The 17,576-nt window shown below is 41.1% G+C and overlaps 2 protein-coding genes across 12 annotated transcripts in view; both read right to left on the bottom strand.

Moving 5' to 3' along the window:
* The window catches only part of frmd5a (FERM domain containing 5a), a 47,160-nt gene extending 43,080 nt beyond the window's left edge, over positions 1-4,080 (bottom strand). For all 5 annotated transcript variants that reach the window (XM_020611303.1, XM_020611336.1, XM_020611328.1 and 2 more), the window contains exon 1: positions 3,419-4,080. In XM_020611303.1, the coding sequence (XP_020466959.1) occupies positions 3,419-3,520 (102 nt within the window). In that variant the 5' untranslated portion in view covers positions 3,521-4,080. The remainder of the gene's footprint in view (positions 1-3,418) is intronic.
* A 1,300-nt stretch (positions 4,081-5,380) lies between these two features.
* LOC109967737 (serine/threonine-protein phosphatase 6 regulatory subunit 2-like) overlaps positions 5,381-17,576 on the bottom strand; it is an 18,931-nt gene continuing 6,735 nt past the window's right edge. For 4 of the 7 annotated variants that reach the window (XM_020613550.1, XM_020613534.1, XM_020613524.1 and 1 more), the window contains 14 exons: positions 17,495-17,572; positions 17,305-17,402; positions 17,168-17,225; positions 16,765-16,889; positions 16,440-16,615; positions 16,155-16,305; positions 15,853-15,932; positions 15,246-15,456; positions 15,025-15,048; positions 14,049-14,183; positions 7,532-7,671; positions 7,291-7,387; positions 6,401-6,525; positions 5,382-6,315 (listed from right to left, as the gene is read on the bottom strand). In XM_020613550.1, the coding sequence (XP_020469206.1) occupies positions 6,077-6,315; positions 6,401-6,525; positions 7,291-7,387; positions 7,532-7,671; positions 14,049-14,183; positions 15,025-15,048; positions 15,246-15,456; positions 15,853-15,932; positions 16,155-16,305; positions 16,440-16,615; positions 16,765-16,889; positions 17,168-17,225; positions 17,305-17,402; positions 17,495-17,572 (1,737 nt within the window). In that variant the 3' untranslated portion in view covers positions 5,382-6,076. Of the gene's footprint in view, positions 6,316-6,400; positions 6,526-7,290; positions 7,388-7,531; positions 7,672-10,980; positions 13,002-14,048; positions 14,184-15,024; positions 15,049-15,245; positions 15,457-15,852; positions 15,933-16,154; positions 16,306-16,439; positions 16,616-16,764; positions 16,890-17,167; positions 17,226-17,304; positions 17,403-17,494; positions 17,573-17,576 lie in introns of those variants that run through there. The other 3 variants (XM_020613556.1, XM_020613564.1, XM_020613575.1) reach the window with 3 other exon arrangements.

Raw genomic sequence — 17,576 nt, 5'->3', positions numbered from 1 at the left:
CAAACCAGGCCTATACATTTATCTCTTCGGTTGGGCTAGCCCCATACTACACAGAAACGTTAACCGAGACGTCTCTGTTGCCAGCTTTGCAGCTGGCCATAGCACTAGTCAAAACATGAAGCAAATCAACGTGTGTGTGTGTGTGTCTGTTGGTTAAGTGGTGTGTAGCTAAAAACATTCTCACAGACTTCTAGTAACATGTCGTGACTTAAACATAAGAACATATTATGGCTAAGGCTACAGTTATACACGTCATAATAATAATATTAAACACCCTGTCTGCTGACAGTCATCAACTCTTCTCTCTAGTTATCCTTGACCAGATGTACCCTGTAGAAACTCATGAGCATGACTAAGCATTTAACAGTCTAACTAGACATCCTATCTCCACTAAACATTTCTAATACATAAAGTATCTATCCAATTTCTATCTGACTAAAAATACCTAACAAAGTAAAACTTTATTTAATGCATCACAGCTGCCACTGCTTGAATTCTCTGCTTTGGTGAATGCTTATTTTGTGTTTTGAGTTTATGCTGAAGGTGGGTTTGTTAACATGAACACCATTCCCACTGAAGAAGCTGCCACCTGGCTCAGAAAATGGAAAGAGACTAATCTAAGACAGGGGCAAATCTGAATTTATGAGTCATTATACAGTTTTGGACAAGGATCCGAGAATAACGGAAACAGGTCGAGTGGGAGTATAATACATAGCACATAGAAACAGGATACTAAGGTGAGAAAGAGTACAAGGCAGCAACAGAAACAGAAACACAGACTGGGAGAGAGATTGCAAGAAATTGAGAATATTTGACCTAGTTATGCCTCTTACTTTGCATTTCCTAGTTTAGGTGTCTTTAGTTTTTGGCAAGCCAGAAGCCTGGAAGGAATGAGGGGCACATTTTGAACTAAATGAGGAAGATGCTCCAGCAGTAAGGCTAGTCAGGTGGATTAGCCTGCTCCCTCCCAAGGCCAGGTTAGGCAGAAAGATAGCCAGGATGTCAGACAGTCAAAACTGAGCTAGAGCATTCACCTCTTTCACCCTCCTTGCAGCCCACTGACGTCAGCCACCCAGACTACACGACTCTGCTGCAAACAGCACACCTGCTGGCTTTACAGTCCATCTGGCCCAGCTCCTTCTCTGGCACAGCTCTCCAAGCAAAGAAGCAGGTCTGTTTACAACTTGGGCACACACTCACTATCCTACAGTAACTGCAGTATGTCTTTCATGGCAGAAAAGGGGGTTACTGCAGTAGCAAGTGACAAGAAACATGCATAACCTATTAAAGGTAGGGTTGGCAATCCTGGAAAACTACCAAGAGGAAACTGAATTTTGAAAGGAGACAAACAAAGAAATCCCACCCTTTTGTTCTGACTTCTCTCCAAAACACAATGTGCACTGCCTGACTACTACTGATTTCAGGAAAATAACAAATTCCCCCCAAACAAAACAGAGCGGATAATTACCTGTCCAGCAGAAATACAGCCCCCATCACTTTTCAGCCCCTTTTGTTCTCTCAGTTGTCACCATCATTCAAAAGCCAGGCCAATGTTAATTCTGGTTTTACTTCTTGTAGCATCCAACTTCTTTTTAGTTGTAACTTTCTTATACACAGTGTTACCCATCCAGGTCTGTGGCCTCGAACTGTAGTTGGGGACCTCTGGTTCATGGCTAAACTGCTTTAGCCCTGGTTTACAGCCATTAACTAACCTTAGAATCTCGGGCTTTTCTGGCAGGGAGAAGTGAAGAGGGAGGCTAGCTAACTCTGTTCAGAACAAAGGCTTTATTCCATCCCAGTAAAAGGAACACTGCATGTGGCCTCTGATGCAAAGTTAACTGCATCACAATCCTATCTATACACTTAGAGCTGACCACTGTCTGGCTGCATGTAAGAGGAGTCTGTCCATGCAGCGGTCTCCTCGTCTCATACTGCACAAACAGGTCTGCATGTAAGAGGAGTCTGTCCATGCAGTGGTCTCCTCGTCTCACACTGCACAAACAGGTCACAACAACAACATTTCCTTTAAGGCTATTTGTCTTAAAAAGGAAGACTTAGCTTGTAACAATGGTCTCTGCTTGTGAACGAAAGATGCTGTGAGGACCTTCTCCGCCATAGCTCGCTAGTTTTGGCTATAAAAACAGAGCAGTAACACGTCTGCCTGCAGCACCTTGTGGGAGACTCTTGGCTCACGCAGAGTGCACGGGCAGAGTGCGCGCAAGTAGGAAGTTAAGTTGACCAGCAGGTAGGCCATCCAATGGTTTTGTGTGGGATGAGTACAATTATTGGTCAGGCATTTTTCAGCCCTGCTGCTGCCACAGATAATAACTTTTTTAAATTCATGTTGTTAGTGCATTTAATGTGTTCATCGCCATCGGGATGAGAAAAGAATTTCAAGATATGTAGCAAAAAATGCTTCTGGAAAGAATCCCCAACCCTACCTTTAATGCTTAGTCCACATAGCAGGTTATATGTCTTGATGTGCTGTGGAGCAGCGCATGTTGCTGACTAGGCAGAGAATTTTCTACCGACATCCCTTTCTTACACCTGTACAGCATCTGCAAAGGGAATGATTTCATCTTGTATTTGATGTGACAGGCTCTCTCACCTTTTTATGAAATCAGCATGAACCAAGGCTCAAAGCAAGGCTTGTAGTAGTAAGACAAAAGGAAGAGAAAGACTTAGTCTGGTTTTTACTTTTCAAAGCAAGATGTCTCAGCTAACAAACATCAATAGTTTGATCTTTACTGCGTTGAATTACCAATTTGTCAAGGAAACTGCTATACATGCACAAAGAGATGTCATGATTAAGGGATAACATTAAATCCTGCATCAACATTCAACTGTACATTGTAGCCTTGCTTCTATCAGTCTAGAGCCACAGGAGTCACGCTGTGTAACTTGGAAAGCGTGCTCTGCAGAGCAGCAATGGGATACCCTGTGTGCATTACTGATGTCAGAGGTCCAGGCGAAACTACATGAGCATCCACACTGAATGATGAAGATTAAAACCAACAAGCAATGATCAAGAAACCAACACTCCCTCGAGATAAAAGTCGAACTGAGACATAAGATAAAAAAAAAAAAGTCCTGCAAAATGCCTTTTTTCAGTCGAACATTCCAGGATGTAATGTGATTTGGGATTCTATAAATCTGAGCTTGAGGAAAATGTCTACACAGCTGAACGACATGCAGAGCCTGGGTTCTAGCAATAGTGGGTCACGTTAGGAAAACGCAATATTATGTTATTTGAAAGGACAAGCATAACTCTGCACATCTCTGTTCAGGATCTAGTTTCCCCTACTATACACCTGCAGCGGGACGTGCAGGCACATGCTGCCCCTCTGCTTTTCTGTCCGCCAGGTCAAATCGCTGCACATTTCAGTGCAGTGAATACACGAACCGACAGGTGACTCACCTGGATGGTGCACGTATATTCTGTATCATCCAGCAGTCTGACGGTGCAGCTGTACTCCCGCTCAAGATTCCTGATGCTGCCACTCATAAATCGGCTCAACATCTCGGAGAATCGCTGCTCCGCGTCTAGGACCAGAACAATAAACTCAACACCAGCGTGTCAGTGAACGTCACATAAACCATATTCCCCGGTAGCCTAAACGACTACCAGCAGCGGGTTCCGTAGCCGAGGCGCGCATCACTGTTAAGTTTTCGTGCAGTGAGCCCGTAATAACAGCAGAGTCCAAGGGCGCCCACATCCAGAGCCAGAGGCAGCTCAACCCTGTTGTCTCTGTGCGGAGCAGACTATCTCTCACCACTGCTACTAGAGCAAGCGGGCGGTTCCTAATGAAAACTGACGTCAAAGTGAACCAACGGGATTGGGTGACATTTTGTCTTGGCTCATTATTGTTTTTCGTACGCCAAAATGTGTCCCGACACACAGCTACCCAGGTTCACGAAAACAGCTAAACGATTTTATGTTTATAAAATGACACCCATTGTTTTTCAACTAATTATAGGGCTATGTTTTATATTGCGAAAGTATTGCATGATGATGGCAGCGCCTTGCCCTGTTTTTAATCAAAGTTTTGGAAAAAACGCACCCAGAAAAACCTATGGTACGCGAACAAGGAATTATTTATCACAACCCTTCCTCTGCCATAGTGGGTGAAGATTGAATGTATTCGACTGCCCCCTGCAGGCCAGTCATTGTCAGTGCGCTTCAGTGTACCATGTTAGAAAAACATGATACAGATATAGGCTACTGCCGGTGGCCTAGTCCTGAGGGCTTTGTGATGGGTGCTGGACAGTGATGTAATTTTCTATCATTAATTCCAACTTGTTTCCAGTGTGAACTTCAACATGTCCATCCATTATAGTAAGGCTGTGCATTAATTCATGTGTTTTTGAGCGAGTCTGAAGTTGTTTGAGAGATTTTTGAAAAAAAAAAAAAGCTGAAAAAATCTTGAAATATAAAAAATTTATATTCATGTTTTTGTATGTATACATTTTTGGCACGAATATGAAAAGTGGGTACAAAATGCATAAAAAGAGTATAAATGACATTTAAGAGTAAATGACACTGGATTTTAAAAATATAACTAAAAAGAAACTTGCCTGACAAATTTCATGCCACAAGCTGTAATAAAGCCAAAATGATCGCCAAATCAAAAAAAAAAAAAAAAAATTGAGAAAAATTTACATTTTTGCCCGAATAGAGAAGAAGGGTTAAGCACACTTTATGTAAAATCTTAATTCATAAAAATTGTAACTGAAATAAACGTATAGTGAGAACTACATGAAACAGAAGCATGTTTCTGCAGACTGTTTACTGACGGACAGGATCGACGCAGAGGTCAGTGTTTCAGATTCTGGAGTTAAAAGTTGTTGTTCAGGGTTCTTCTCTTCTGCTGCTGGTAGCTGTCATTCCACTTCTTTGGCCACATGTAAGATTGACCTGTATACAAAGTCCCCAAACTCCTTCAAAAATCTGGTAGTGTTTTCAAAGTATTTGGGGGTTCATGTTTGTAGGTTTTGAAACTACAGTTCCCATACTTTGAAGGTTTTGGGGGATGTAAACAGGAAGTATACTGCAATATTGGCATGGAGTCAGTTTACAGTCAACAGTAGAAAACATGCCGCTGTCACAATTTAATTTGATGGTTCAATACCAAATGCAAAAAGGTTATAATGTGGCCAAAATATTTACAAATGTTGGCTAGAAAAACAGGGCTCAAGACACAGCTCACAGCCAAACGATGACTATGATTTACAATGGTGCTTACCTTCTTAAAGAACTCAAATTTATAGCACACAGCAGTACACAGTGTAGCACTAGTAACCCTTTAATACACCTCACTCACCTATTCTAGATGTAATCAACTTCACATTAAATGTGAGTCATTGTTTTATTTCAAATTAAATAGGCTGCAGCCAAGAAAAACAGCTGGCAGTGCAGGTCAAACTGTGATACCTGCAGTGTTCCTGTGCTGTCATCAGGTGGTGCTGCTGTCAACTAAAATACCTGGAAGCATGTTATTACAGTACAAGCAGTTATTTCACCATCAAGATAACTGCATAATTGTGGGATACTGAACAGTGTCCAGTTCTAAAGACATGAGACTGATAAATGCAAGCTCAATTTTCTCCGGTCTTTCCACATTAATCAAGAATACATACATGAATGAATATTATTTTTTACAGATATACAGAAAAATGTCCATCATAAATGTTTATTACAGAGTATAGAACCATACACAAAAACACAAAGCTGTAGAATTTAGTACAGATGCAGTCGTAACAGCATAATCACATTTGTGTCAGCGCATCACCATCATTTTTTTTATAAAAATGTTAAAAATGCAGTGATGGATGTTTAACTTGGAATTCTGTGGGTCAGTTGTCGAACAGGAAATGCCACCATAGGACATCTCAGTATTTTTTCTTTTTTTTTTTTTTACTTAATGTCTGAGGAAGACAAGAATGACCTTGAAGAGTTTGACCTTATCAAAATACAAGAATGCATTTTTACTTTATAGTACACCAACATGCATAACCAGCTATAACAATATATACATACAGTAAGTGTGTGATTAAAACGTACATTTGGTCTTTAGGTTCAGCGTTGCAGTCCCAGAACGGTGATGAGGTCCTGCAGCGGCTTGGTGTCTTCTGGCTCCAGCAGAGCATGCTGTCTGCAGAAGAATATGAGGTGTGTGAAGAGTGTGTTGAGGTGTGGGTGCAGCCCCAGAGCAAGTGTCTCTCTGTAGTGAGACCAGTAAATGTGAGCCAGAGTCCTGAACAACAGCAAAAACACTTTCTGGACCAGAAAGACAAAGCCTGACGGAAACACTGAACCTGGGAAAGAGGGAACAAAACAGCAGTTCTAAAACTGCAATCTGATGTGGGATAATGCAACATAGATGGTATAAATGAATTTTACCTGCTTTTGTGGGGAACACAGCTTCATCAGTCAGTAGCTCCTGAATGTATGACATGGCATAATCAAAGTAAAGTGGAGCAGAGCACTTCAGCTTTCTGCCGTGGTCGTCGGTCCAAACGTAAACCCTGTCAACAATAACACACAGCTAGTTACTGTTCAACAACAACTACTTTAATAGCAAACTTGTCACACATAGCAGTAGAGGTTTTCACCTCAGAATTTGACCCAATCCACAGAGTAAATGGAACATGCAAAATTTCTTTCTGATGTATTTGCATGTACATGAATGGCCCTACTAAGATACATTAATAAGTTATAGGTTGAGCCTAAAAGACAAAGGAAACTGCAGACTATTTTTTGTTTCTCAAATGATAAATAGAACTGTGATGACAATTATCGTAAGAGAACTTCATGCACTTAAAAAAAAAAAAAAAAAAAAAAAAAGATGCTTATAAGATAAGAACTGGTTAAAGCAAGACTTTTCATTTTTTATTTAAGCAGTCAGTTCTAAACTATACACACAAATAAGTAATTTAACTACTTAAATCACTATGCAGATATGATTGTAGCTGAACTACCAGCAAGCTACTGCAAAGTGTAGTTAGAACACAATCTCAATTACATGTAGTTCACTACTCCACACTGGAGGTGAATAACATTACGGAAGCTGAGCAGCAATTTGCCTTTCCAGAAACAACATCATGGTTACTCAGGATATTACACTGCCAAATCTGTAAACAGTTTTCATAGACATCATTTCTTAATACTTTGTTACTGCAACATCTATGGATGGACCTTGACAAATAAGACAATATGCATGACAACTAAGAAAGAGTTCCTAGTTGTGATTTGGGCGAACTGACCCTTTAGGTATGTGTCATAAAACTTACATGTTGCCTGGTCCACACGCAGTTGGGCAGGTGCTGGGAGTGCAGAACTCGGACAGTGCACTGGAGAACAGGTTTATATGCTTGAAAAACGCCACCGCTAAAAGAAATCAATGAGAAAAAAAATTACCTGTACAAATTTCTTGTTTGGGTGTTTTTGCTTTGTTGGGGGAGATATACTGAGCTTGAGAAAAGAGAGACAAGCAGTCATATATATCTGTTGTGTTTAACTGGGATTACTCACTGTTGCTGGCAAGCCATTCGGCCTTGTCGACGCCAGGCGGCAGCGCTGTGAGCGCTAACATGTCTGTGTGTGTGATCTGCTGGCACACATACTGCTGCTGCAGATATGGACGCTCCTCCAGATTATTGTTATTAATTCCCCTTGGGAGGATAGTGCAGAGTTAATGAAGCACAGACAGAAAGAGAAAAACAGAGAAAGACAGAAAATACTGTTGCACAAAACAATCAATAGGTCAGTGGATTAATTACTCCTGCTGCAGTCAGTAGATAACCAATTTACAGCCTCTGATGCTCTCTCATCTGCCTTGCACACAAACAAATGCATCCAAATCCTGCTGTGACTGCAGACCTGAATGTTCAGGTCTGTTCAGTTAATGTAATAAAGGCAGTCAATTCAGGGCCAGACAAATTACTGAAGCTCACTGCTGCAGTGGTCAGTGCTGCAAAGCAAATAACTGAAAGGTCAAATATTATGCAACATCAGAGCTGAGTGCTGAGGTTTGCTGGCTTTACCAAACGTCTTAGTTCATACTGATAAGCCTTAAGGTAGTGCTTTACAACCAGGAATGGAGGACTGGCAGCATCTTGTGTGAAAGAGTAAGTGCAAGCAAAAAAAATGAATATTTGTGAAGGCCAACATGTACTGGACAGTCAAACATGGCAGCATGATTTGACTTCATGCAAATCTTTGCCAAAGTTAGGCCTACTGTGCTGTAGTGCTGAATACCTTGGTGTGTTTGTTTAAGAGCTAGAACCATTTATAAGACAGGGCTTTGGATTAAAGTGAATATTTCAAAATGTAGTACAATCAGGCAGCTGACATGTCTCCACACACAACAGCTGAGAGTTTACTCAGTGTGACCTTGCCCACTGCGATAAGGGAAACACTGTTCTCTCTTTCACTCCTCATGTTGTGAATGTGTGTGTGAGGACTGGGCAGGGGAAATACAAAGAAAAACAGCAGGTCTTTGTACAAAGAAAGAAGGAAGGTAGAGAGAGAGAGCCAGTGACAGAGGAAAGTGTAAACATTAGCTGTACAAAAGGATGGTAGTGCAAATCCTACGCATGTAAACTTTATTGACATGCACAGGAACTAACATCCTGTTCAGTTCCAGCTCAGTGGAATTAACCCAGTTACCACCTCTTGGCTACCACATCAACATAATGAACCCACAGCTACTTGTAATGTTGTGTTTATGTGTAAACACATTCCTCTGTGACCCCGCTTCTGCACTCTTGGTCATCCGTTTACCGTTACCTCTGTGCTGAGTTTGAAATGGTCTTCTCAGCCAGAGTCAGTGGCTCCGAAAAGATTCCTCCTAAAGCAAACATTTACATTTTGCCTAAGCAAAAACATGTTCTCTCTCCTTTTTTTTTGGTTCAAACTACTTCTCAGCATGTGGTCCCACTGACAGAGGAATCCACATTCACTGATGCCATCAGACAAATATGTACTGTAACACACACACACACATACACACACATACACACACACACACACACACTTATCTGGAAAGCATTCCTCAGTAAACCATGTGCAGTCTGCTTTCTAGACATTTTTCTTCTACATGATCCTTTTTCACATTAATTGATGTTCTTTCAGAAAACATGAAGCAAATAGAACAAAACTCATTTCCAGACAAGAGTTTGAAACATGAGTTTAAGCAGAAATCTGATGAAGAGTTAAGAGAAGAATACAACTTACAGTTTTTCATTGCTGATGTCAGAAGGCTGAAGAATCTCAACGTCCGTCTTCGTCTCCGAGGGGTAACTATGGCAACCCCCCATGGCGTAAAGCTAAGAGTGGAGCTGTTCGTCTTGCCAGTCCCCCCTTTTCATCCCAAACATACTAACCCACACACTTCTGCACACTACAAGCAGAATATGGTAATGGCTGTTCCAACAAACTTCCCTCAGCTCACAAATGGATTCATGCAGCTGACAGACAAACACATAAGTTGCCTTTTCCCCCAAAGTTTTCCAAAACATAAAAAAATAAATAAAATATATATATAGTTCCGTAATTGAGTATTGTCTCCTGTGTGGAAAGTGAAGCTCTTCAGCTGTCTGCCTCTCCTTTTGCTCCAGTGATCCAGTGTCAGTGCGTATATGCCTCTTTTGTCTGGAGGCCCACGCCCCACAGGCTCCTCCTTTTTCAGCTCCAAGCGGACAGGCAGGTTTCTCCAAAAGCCATTAAAGTATTCACAACTCCGCCCTCTTCCCCTTTCCACCCACTGCCTACATACTCTCACTACATGTAAACATGTGCTACAGGGACAACAGGCAGGTGCAGATGACAAAGGTAAGGTGGCTTTCCTCTGTAGAACTGGAATGAAAGCCAGGAGAGGGGTCGAAAGAGAAGCTGGAACAGCAGCAGCTGTGTTCAGTATCTGCGCTCCTCTCGTAAACTAGAGAGGAATGTGAGGACATAAGGCATACTGGAGCCAAGGAATGACGACAACATACCCAGAGTGAAAGTGTAAAAATATATACTGTAGATAGGACTCCATGCTCGGAAAGTGTTGTGAATATGACGAGTGTATGAACATTCTTTTCAAGCTGTTTGGCCTTAGCTTTTTCCAACATGCACTCGGTTCACTTCTGCCAGCAGCACAGTAAGAGCTAAGTGGCAGGCAGGTTTGCACTGTGGGAGATTGTGTGAGGATGTAGTTCTGACTGCGAGTGTGCCTCATAGTGACTGTATAGGAGACACACAGGACTGGGAAGCAACATAATCCACAAGCTCACCTGCCCCTAAGGTAATCATATACACCATAGACCAAGTCTTGCTCTCTCCCTGTCTGTTTGTACACTGTGTGTGTGTGTTCGCACGCGTGCATGTGTAGTGTACAAGTAAGTCAAACAAAGGCTTCTGCTTCATTTTGATCCGACATATTTATTAGGTTCATGTCTGAATGTACAAGCTAAATTGACAACATGTAACAGACACATTACTCTCTAAATGGAAAAAAAGAAAAACACCAGCATCAGTCCACTTTACAAAAAAAAAAAAAAGACACAGTCGGCTTCCCCCCCCCCCCCCCCCCCCCCACACACACACACACACACACACACACACACACACACGTCATAAGCTATAATGCAAGATTTTACATTTCAAACTGCCTCAGTAACAGACAATAGGATGAACCTAACGCCCATTGTCTCTCAATTAAAGGTTTGGGCACACACTGTTAATACAGCACATACCCAATGAGGTGAATGAGGCTAATATACAAAACTTAATGGCACTTTAAGATGACTGTAGTGTAACCCATGCCATATTCATAACATAACAAAAAACAGTGCACCCGCATCACACTCAAGGTGAAACCTCTCTCTCACACACACACACACACACGGGTCAGATACAGTGCTTACGTTTGGTGAAAAACAGGATGACATACTCTGACCCTGTGCACAAACGTGGGGGGAGGGTGGACAGCCCTGTTTTTTTTGTTTTTTTTTTTACCCTGATTTAAACCAATGCTACCTCCCTGTGCCACTCCACGTCAAACAGCAGAAGTGGCTGTGATCTAAGAATCGTTAACGTCTTTCTTTGACATGCTGCATCCTCTCCTCCTGCTGATAACTCCATCACATTACTTAAGGAAACACACACACACACACACACACACACACACACACACACACAAGCGAGGGAGCAAACAAAGACTGCTTCATACAAATCCAGAACTATAAGACCACTGCGAGAAAGGAGGCTAATTTACAGATATGGAACCCAGTTGTACACTGGTGGGAAGACACACTTTGGCAGAAAGCACTGAAGAAAATTATATCTAAAGAATCTATAGGATTCACTCATTCAAGTCAAAACATTCCCACCTCTCCAAGTAGGGAATAATATGGTGGTAGTTTAGCACCACCAAATATAAACCAAAAGTGCTTCTTGAAAAAGTGCTTTTAAAATAAATCTACAATCTGTGTAAATCGTTCCACAGGCATGTACGCGATTACAGTTGAGCTGACCTGAGAGAGAGAGAGAGACTAGGAGAAAGAAAGTAAAGCAAGACTGTCTGGCACATGCAAAGTTAAAGGATAAATACAGTTCATTACAACTTCTGCCATGTTTTGTAGTTTGGCCCTTGATTTTTATTAGTTATGATTGGATAGTATTAAACAAATTAACTTAATAACATAGTGGGGCAAGAGAAAATGTTTAGTTGAGTCAGATTACCTAAACCACATTATCCATAGGCAAATATGAAGGCCAACACTCCCAGAACATTGAGAGTAGGGCTGCCTACTTTTATTTTTAAATAAAGGTTCCTTGTAGAGTTTCGCCTCTAGTATCAATATGCAGCGGTTTTTACATGATTAGTTCGCATTTTGTTTCTTGTGCATGCAGCCAAAAATACACATGCATGGGTGACATGATATACATTCCCTCCATCAGGGCCACTTTAGTCCATCAATCAACAGGTGGCGGTAACATGCCAATATATGCAGCAATGTTGCCACAAATGCAGGAAGAAAGAAACACAGAAAAATGATCAGTCAGCAGTCCAAAACACAAAACATTCAGTTTATCACATCAGAAAGAGAAACACTGACATTCAGCTAGATTTGATGCTTATCAAAATAGCTAATTTTTTCTTTTGATAAACTATTGGCTTAATCAATACAACCGTTTCTCTCCAGATGATAATAATTACTCATTACATAAGATAGTATATGTGCACACATGATATAATAAAGGGTAAAAAGCCAAGCAGTATTGCTATTATTTGATGTTCACCTTCATTTTCTCTTCCCAATAAGACTGGTTAACCTGGTAGTTAGTTGAAAACTGATAAAAAGACCCAAGTTGTAATAAACAACAATTATCCTTTAAGTAAAAATTACAGAATAATGCCCCAACACATGCACACATGCACCCTCCCAAACTTCCATGTAGGAAGCATGTAGCAGAGGAACAGGAACTGATGCTGGTGTATTAACTGAAACACCTGACATCGTTATTGCCTCATTTCAACAGGTACAACACACGCATATAATACATATGTTGCAACCTGCAACACAACCGCCTTTCCAATACACTAGATTTATTCCAAAAATAGATATAACATTTATATATACTGTTTACATTGATATTACGTTTACATATTACCAAGTTTAGCCACAACCTAATACAGGTTCAAATTTCACAATATTACATTAAACAGCTCTGAAGATGATATGGTGATATGTGCACACCACTGTGTCTTGTGGGGACTTTTCTTTTTGCATGTGTGTATACATGTGTGTATGACACTGTGTGTGTGTGTTACACAGGTGTGCTTTCTTTGTATCTGCATACCTCTCCTTTGACCTGAGAATGCACTCTGTATCTCAGAGCTCAAAACACACATACAAGCAGTTGTCTACACACATGGATACAGCAGCATACACACACCTCTAAACCACATGAAATCTGTCAGAGGTTTTAGGAGGAAGTGACACATGATGCTCTAAATAGAAAAAAAAAAAAAAAAAAAAAGAGCATTTATGTTCCACATGAACCAAGCAAAGACTTGGACTGAGAGATGCATGAGAAAAGCCAAATTATTATCACTTGCATATTTGCACTAATGAAACATTTGCCTGACATGTACTGTACACTGAAATGCTAAAGACAAAGTAGCAGTTAGATTTGCAAGTGTCTTGGCTTTAATAATTATATGAATAGTTTTCTTGGCTAAAGTGTAAACAGTGAAATGTTCTGATAGAAAAGAAAAATCACTGGGCTATGGATCTTATGTCCAGAGAACAGAGCTGCTCAAACAATCTGAACTTCTCTTGCTTTATTTAGAAAGGATTTGAAGTTCAAATGTTTTCTTAGGCTCAAAGTGCCACAGCAGTCGGTACTCAGGCAGCGTCACCTCTGCTCATCAGAACAAGTATTTTACTTTCCCAAGTTCAATGAAAGAATTAAACCGTTCATATAAAACACAATTGGGCTTTTGGGGTCTGGCACAACAAAATGTTCTTTGAAACACACATTTCTCTCTGAAGCAGTTAAGGTGCAGGAGAAACATCAGTAGTACCAATGTGAAGATTTGTGGTATCCAACACAGAATGTATTGTTAAGGGCTGTTTGGCCTCAGCTTTGAGGATCTCCCATTCTTTAGACACAAAAATGGCATTGGACTGATGCTAACGGGAAGCAAAGTTGGCATGGCTTTGTGTTGAATGGACAAGTGATAAATGTGTGTACGTATGCCTGTGCCGCATCATTAGGCTGGTCCATTAGCAGACTGTCTCTCTATAAGGTGGTGGTGGGGTGAGGGGACAAATTCAGACAAGGTTGGTTTTATCTGCCAAGGATTTGAGGAAACAACTGCTGAGACCACTGGCATCAGCCAAATGCAGTGGAGGTGAATTGTCAAAGAACAGAAAAATGGCTCTATAGCAATACATCGCTTGAAGAAAAAAAAAACACACAACAACAGGCAACGTTTCTCATTTGTCTCACCCTGACTTTCTTTAGCTGTATGCAAACATATAAACACACTTACTGTGTGACAGCAGCTGACTGATTAGTTGAACTTGTGGTAGCTGGGTTGGGAGAGTCTCCTTTTTCAACTTCTTTCTCATTGTTTTTCCCTTTGTCTTTGATGGAGAGTCCCTCTACTGGCACTTTATCTGCTTCGCTATAAAACAAACAGATAAACAAACAAAAAAACAAATTAAAATGAGTGCCGGGGAATTGCCACTTGAACTGAAATCATAGAACCCAAGTGCAGATGCTAGTGAATGAACTTTAGCACACTTTGCTATCAGCTCAGTGTGCACAGCTTTAGCACACTTTGCTATCAGCTCAGTGTGCACAGCTACACGTGTATCCACTGTTCTGGTCCTGCCAACACATAGCAGGCTGTGACTGACCATACCCAGAGTGAGCTACAGTTTGTGCCAAGGTATCACATTCAAAGAAGGATCTATTTAACTGTAGCATGCCTAGAGGCGCACCGTACATTTGTTAGTAACTTGGTAATGTACCGATTTGTTAGAATGTTGAGATGTTTGGTTGGTAGCAATTTTTGTTCATAGCATGCTATGTGACATACTGTTAGTATAGTGTGGTGCCTAGAAAGAAAACATATCAACTTATTAATGTTGTGACTGAGACAGGAATCATGTGCATCACATAGATTATTCATATGATACTGATTTATTGCTGTAATTGAACAGGTAAGATAACAGATCACCATTTGATTTTTAAAATACCAAGTAGACTGCTTCATGCTGGTGGTTGCTGTTTAGACCAGTCCTGACATCCTATAAGTCACCAGTTGTGAGTTAGTAAATTGTGTTTATAAATTGGGCTTGGCCTGAAATATGGCACGAGGGATTGTTACGCCACATCCTGTTAAATGCAACAAGCAAACAAAAACATGTGGCACATCTGTGCTTCTAATGGCCTTCAATCCTTCATACAACTTCAGGAAAACATTCCAAACTCCAGAATGAAAGACCTCAAACACAACATACCGTCTGACTGCTGGTCTGAATACTCTGGAGTCAAGGGGAGATGAAAAAGGAGGAGACAGACAGGAGGAGGACGATATCAGAGGAAAAACAGAGAAGGTGGAAGTCAAATTGTGTGGGAAAATTTTTGGTTGGGAAATGGAAATGAGGGCACAATAAGAGAGGGACAGCACACTGTACCAAATCAGAGCCACTCCCCTTCTTTTGTGTGCGAGCATTTATACCTGGTGAAGACTGCCCTCCCGTTTTTGGCGTCCACTGTGAGCCGGATGGTCTCCTTGCCAGCACCAGTAGTGATGGTCTCTGTGGTGACCATATCAACAGATGTAGACTCTGTCTTGCTTTCTTCCTCTTCGCTGTCTGAGCTGCTGGAGGAAGAGCTGTCTGATGCCACCAGTGGAGCTTTTCTTGCCACGCACACACTCCACACACATGCTGCATGACAGAGAGGTAATCATCTGACTTTACATTGGCAGTGTGTGCATTTCACTGGAAAAGTCAACTCAACACAGATGTAAGCAATTGGGGGGCAGGAGTTAAGAGCTGCCACATGCACACACAGACATGGGTCTATAAGGCCTTAAGTGTCACGTTACATTTATACTGGCAGAGGTTTACCAACTAAAAACCCACAGGTTCTAACCCTGAATAAGTGCATTTCAGTCTGGAGTTGAGTGAGTGTTCACACAAACAGCAACATTTAGGAGCTTTAAAATGACATCTTTTCCTGTTTACCATTTTAATTTTATTTTAATCTGACAACTGTATTAATGAACATTTACATTTACTTTGTGATATTACCACTCAAATAGCTATGTTACAGCAACTTACGGTTCTGGTTTGGTTTGGTGTTGTCTGATCCGCTGAGATCTGAGTCCACAGGAGAGCTGCATCTGGGGCCTGTTTCCGAGCTGGGAATTCAAAACACAGATTAAGAAAAAAACCTGCCAATGGGCTACTGACACACAGTTATGTTGTGCGTCAGTGGTGGTCTGTACATAGGAGTATTCAAAATGATAAAGTTAGTATAAGAACTTTATTTCACAATAGTTTTATAAATAAATGCATACTATGATTTACTTAATGCGACTTCTCAAATAAGATCTGCATATTTAGAACACACCCTGACTCACCAACAGAAAGGCTGGAAGTCAGTGAACTTGGCCCACCCTTTCTCCTCTGCAGCAGCTGGTTGTGAGGCTGGAGTGTCCCAGGCTGTAAAGCCAACTCCTGCTGCGGGAGCTTTTGAGTTCACCTCCCCAAAGTCTGCAATCCAACCAGAACCTGCATATGAACACAGTATCATACACACACACACACAATGAGTAGGGCCTGTGACTGGACAGCAGAAAAACCTGTTTTAGTCCTGAGACAGAGCAGAACAATTATGCATTACCATACACTATAACATATCTCACTCTTTGTAGCCTCATCCTGGCCAATGCTTGAGAAAGGATCCAAGTCATCTTTAGGCTCCTCTCCTTCCTCAGAATCTGAGTCTGCTGCTCTGTCAGAGGCCTCAGTGCCAGAAGCTGCTGTCATGTCACAGATCCTACTCGCTGTTGGGCTCTGGGAGGACTGTGACCCACCAAACCTTGAAACAAACAATATATTTTAGTATGTCGGATTGAGTAAGGACAATTACTTCACATCCATCATGAAATTTCAAGCATAATGAGAAAATAAATTATTCTAAAACATTATGTTGAGAGCATCTCTATCATGCTTGTGTAGCTTGTCTACCTGTTCCGGCACTTGGTTTGTGTTGCATAGTTAATCTCTTTCTCCTCCCAGATGTCCTCCTCCTCCTCATCATCAAAGGGCTGAATCCTCTCCTTGGAACAGGCCTCAAACACAGCTGTGTTAGCCTACAAAGAAGAGATGGACAATTTAAAATGTGCAAAGTTTTAGCAGTGTACGTCAGCTTGAATAAACAGCATTGAATCATATCATTGTAATGTAAAAGGAAAGACAGAACTGTATGTGGGTTGTAAAGCTAGGCAATTGTAGGACATTGATATGTGGTCTTTGTCTTGACATTTTCTGATCCCTAGGGGCTATGCATCTTCTTAAAAAAAAGGACATTTACAGCCCTAATATGTTACAGAAATACAATGTTATGGAACAAATATGCGAATAAACTCACACTGTCCTGGCCTGCATCAATGTTGATATTTATCTCTGCAATCCGGTCAAATGTTGCCCTGCAATAACAACAGCAATTACTCAACACACAAAGACAAGATTACATTGAGCCATGAAGATGTACATCAGTTAATTTACTCAATGCTGTCATCATGATCAGTAAACTCCTCATCATTGAATCCAAACTGATCCACAAAGTTAGCTGTCATCTGCTGGATCTGGTAGTCTGAAAATGCCTAGAACACACACACATCACAAAATTGGATTAGAATACTATCACCGATAAAAGAAGCACTCTGTATTTTTGCGTGCACTTATGTATAAGTACCTGCTGTATTGTCAGTTCTTTGGGGAAGGGACTCTCCATATCATCTTCTGAGGAAGGGCGTGGGTTTCCAGTGCCAATCTGA

The sequence above is a fragment of the Monopterus albus genome, unplaced genomic scaffold (assembly GCF_001952655.1).
Source record: "Monopterus albus unplaced genomic scaffold, M_albus_1.0 scaffold5.1, whole genome shotgun sequence".
In the NCBI taxonomy this organism is placed as follows: domain Eukaryota; kingdom Metazoa; phylum Chordata; class Actinopteri; order Synbranchiformes; family Synbranchidae; genus Monopterus; species Monopterus albus.
Note: the sequence above shows the minus strand (reverse complement) of the source record. Positions and strands in the feature narration are given on the sequence as shown.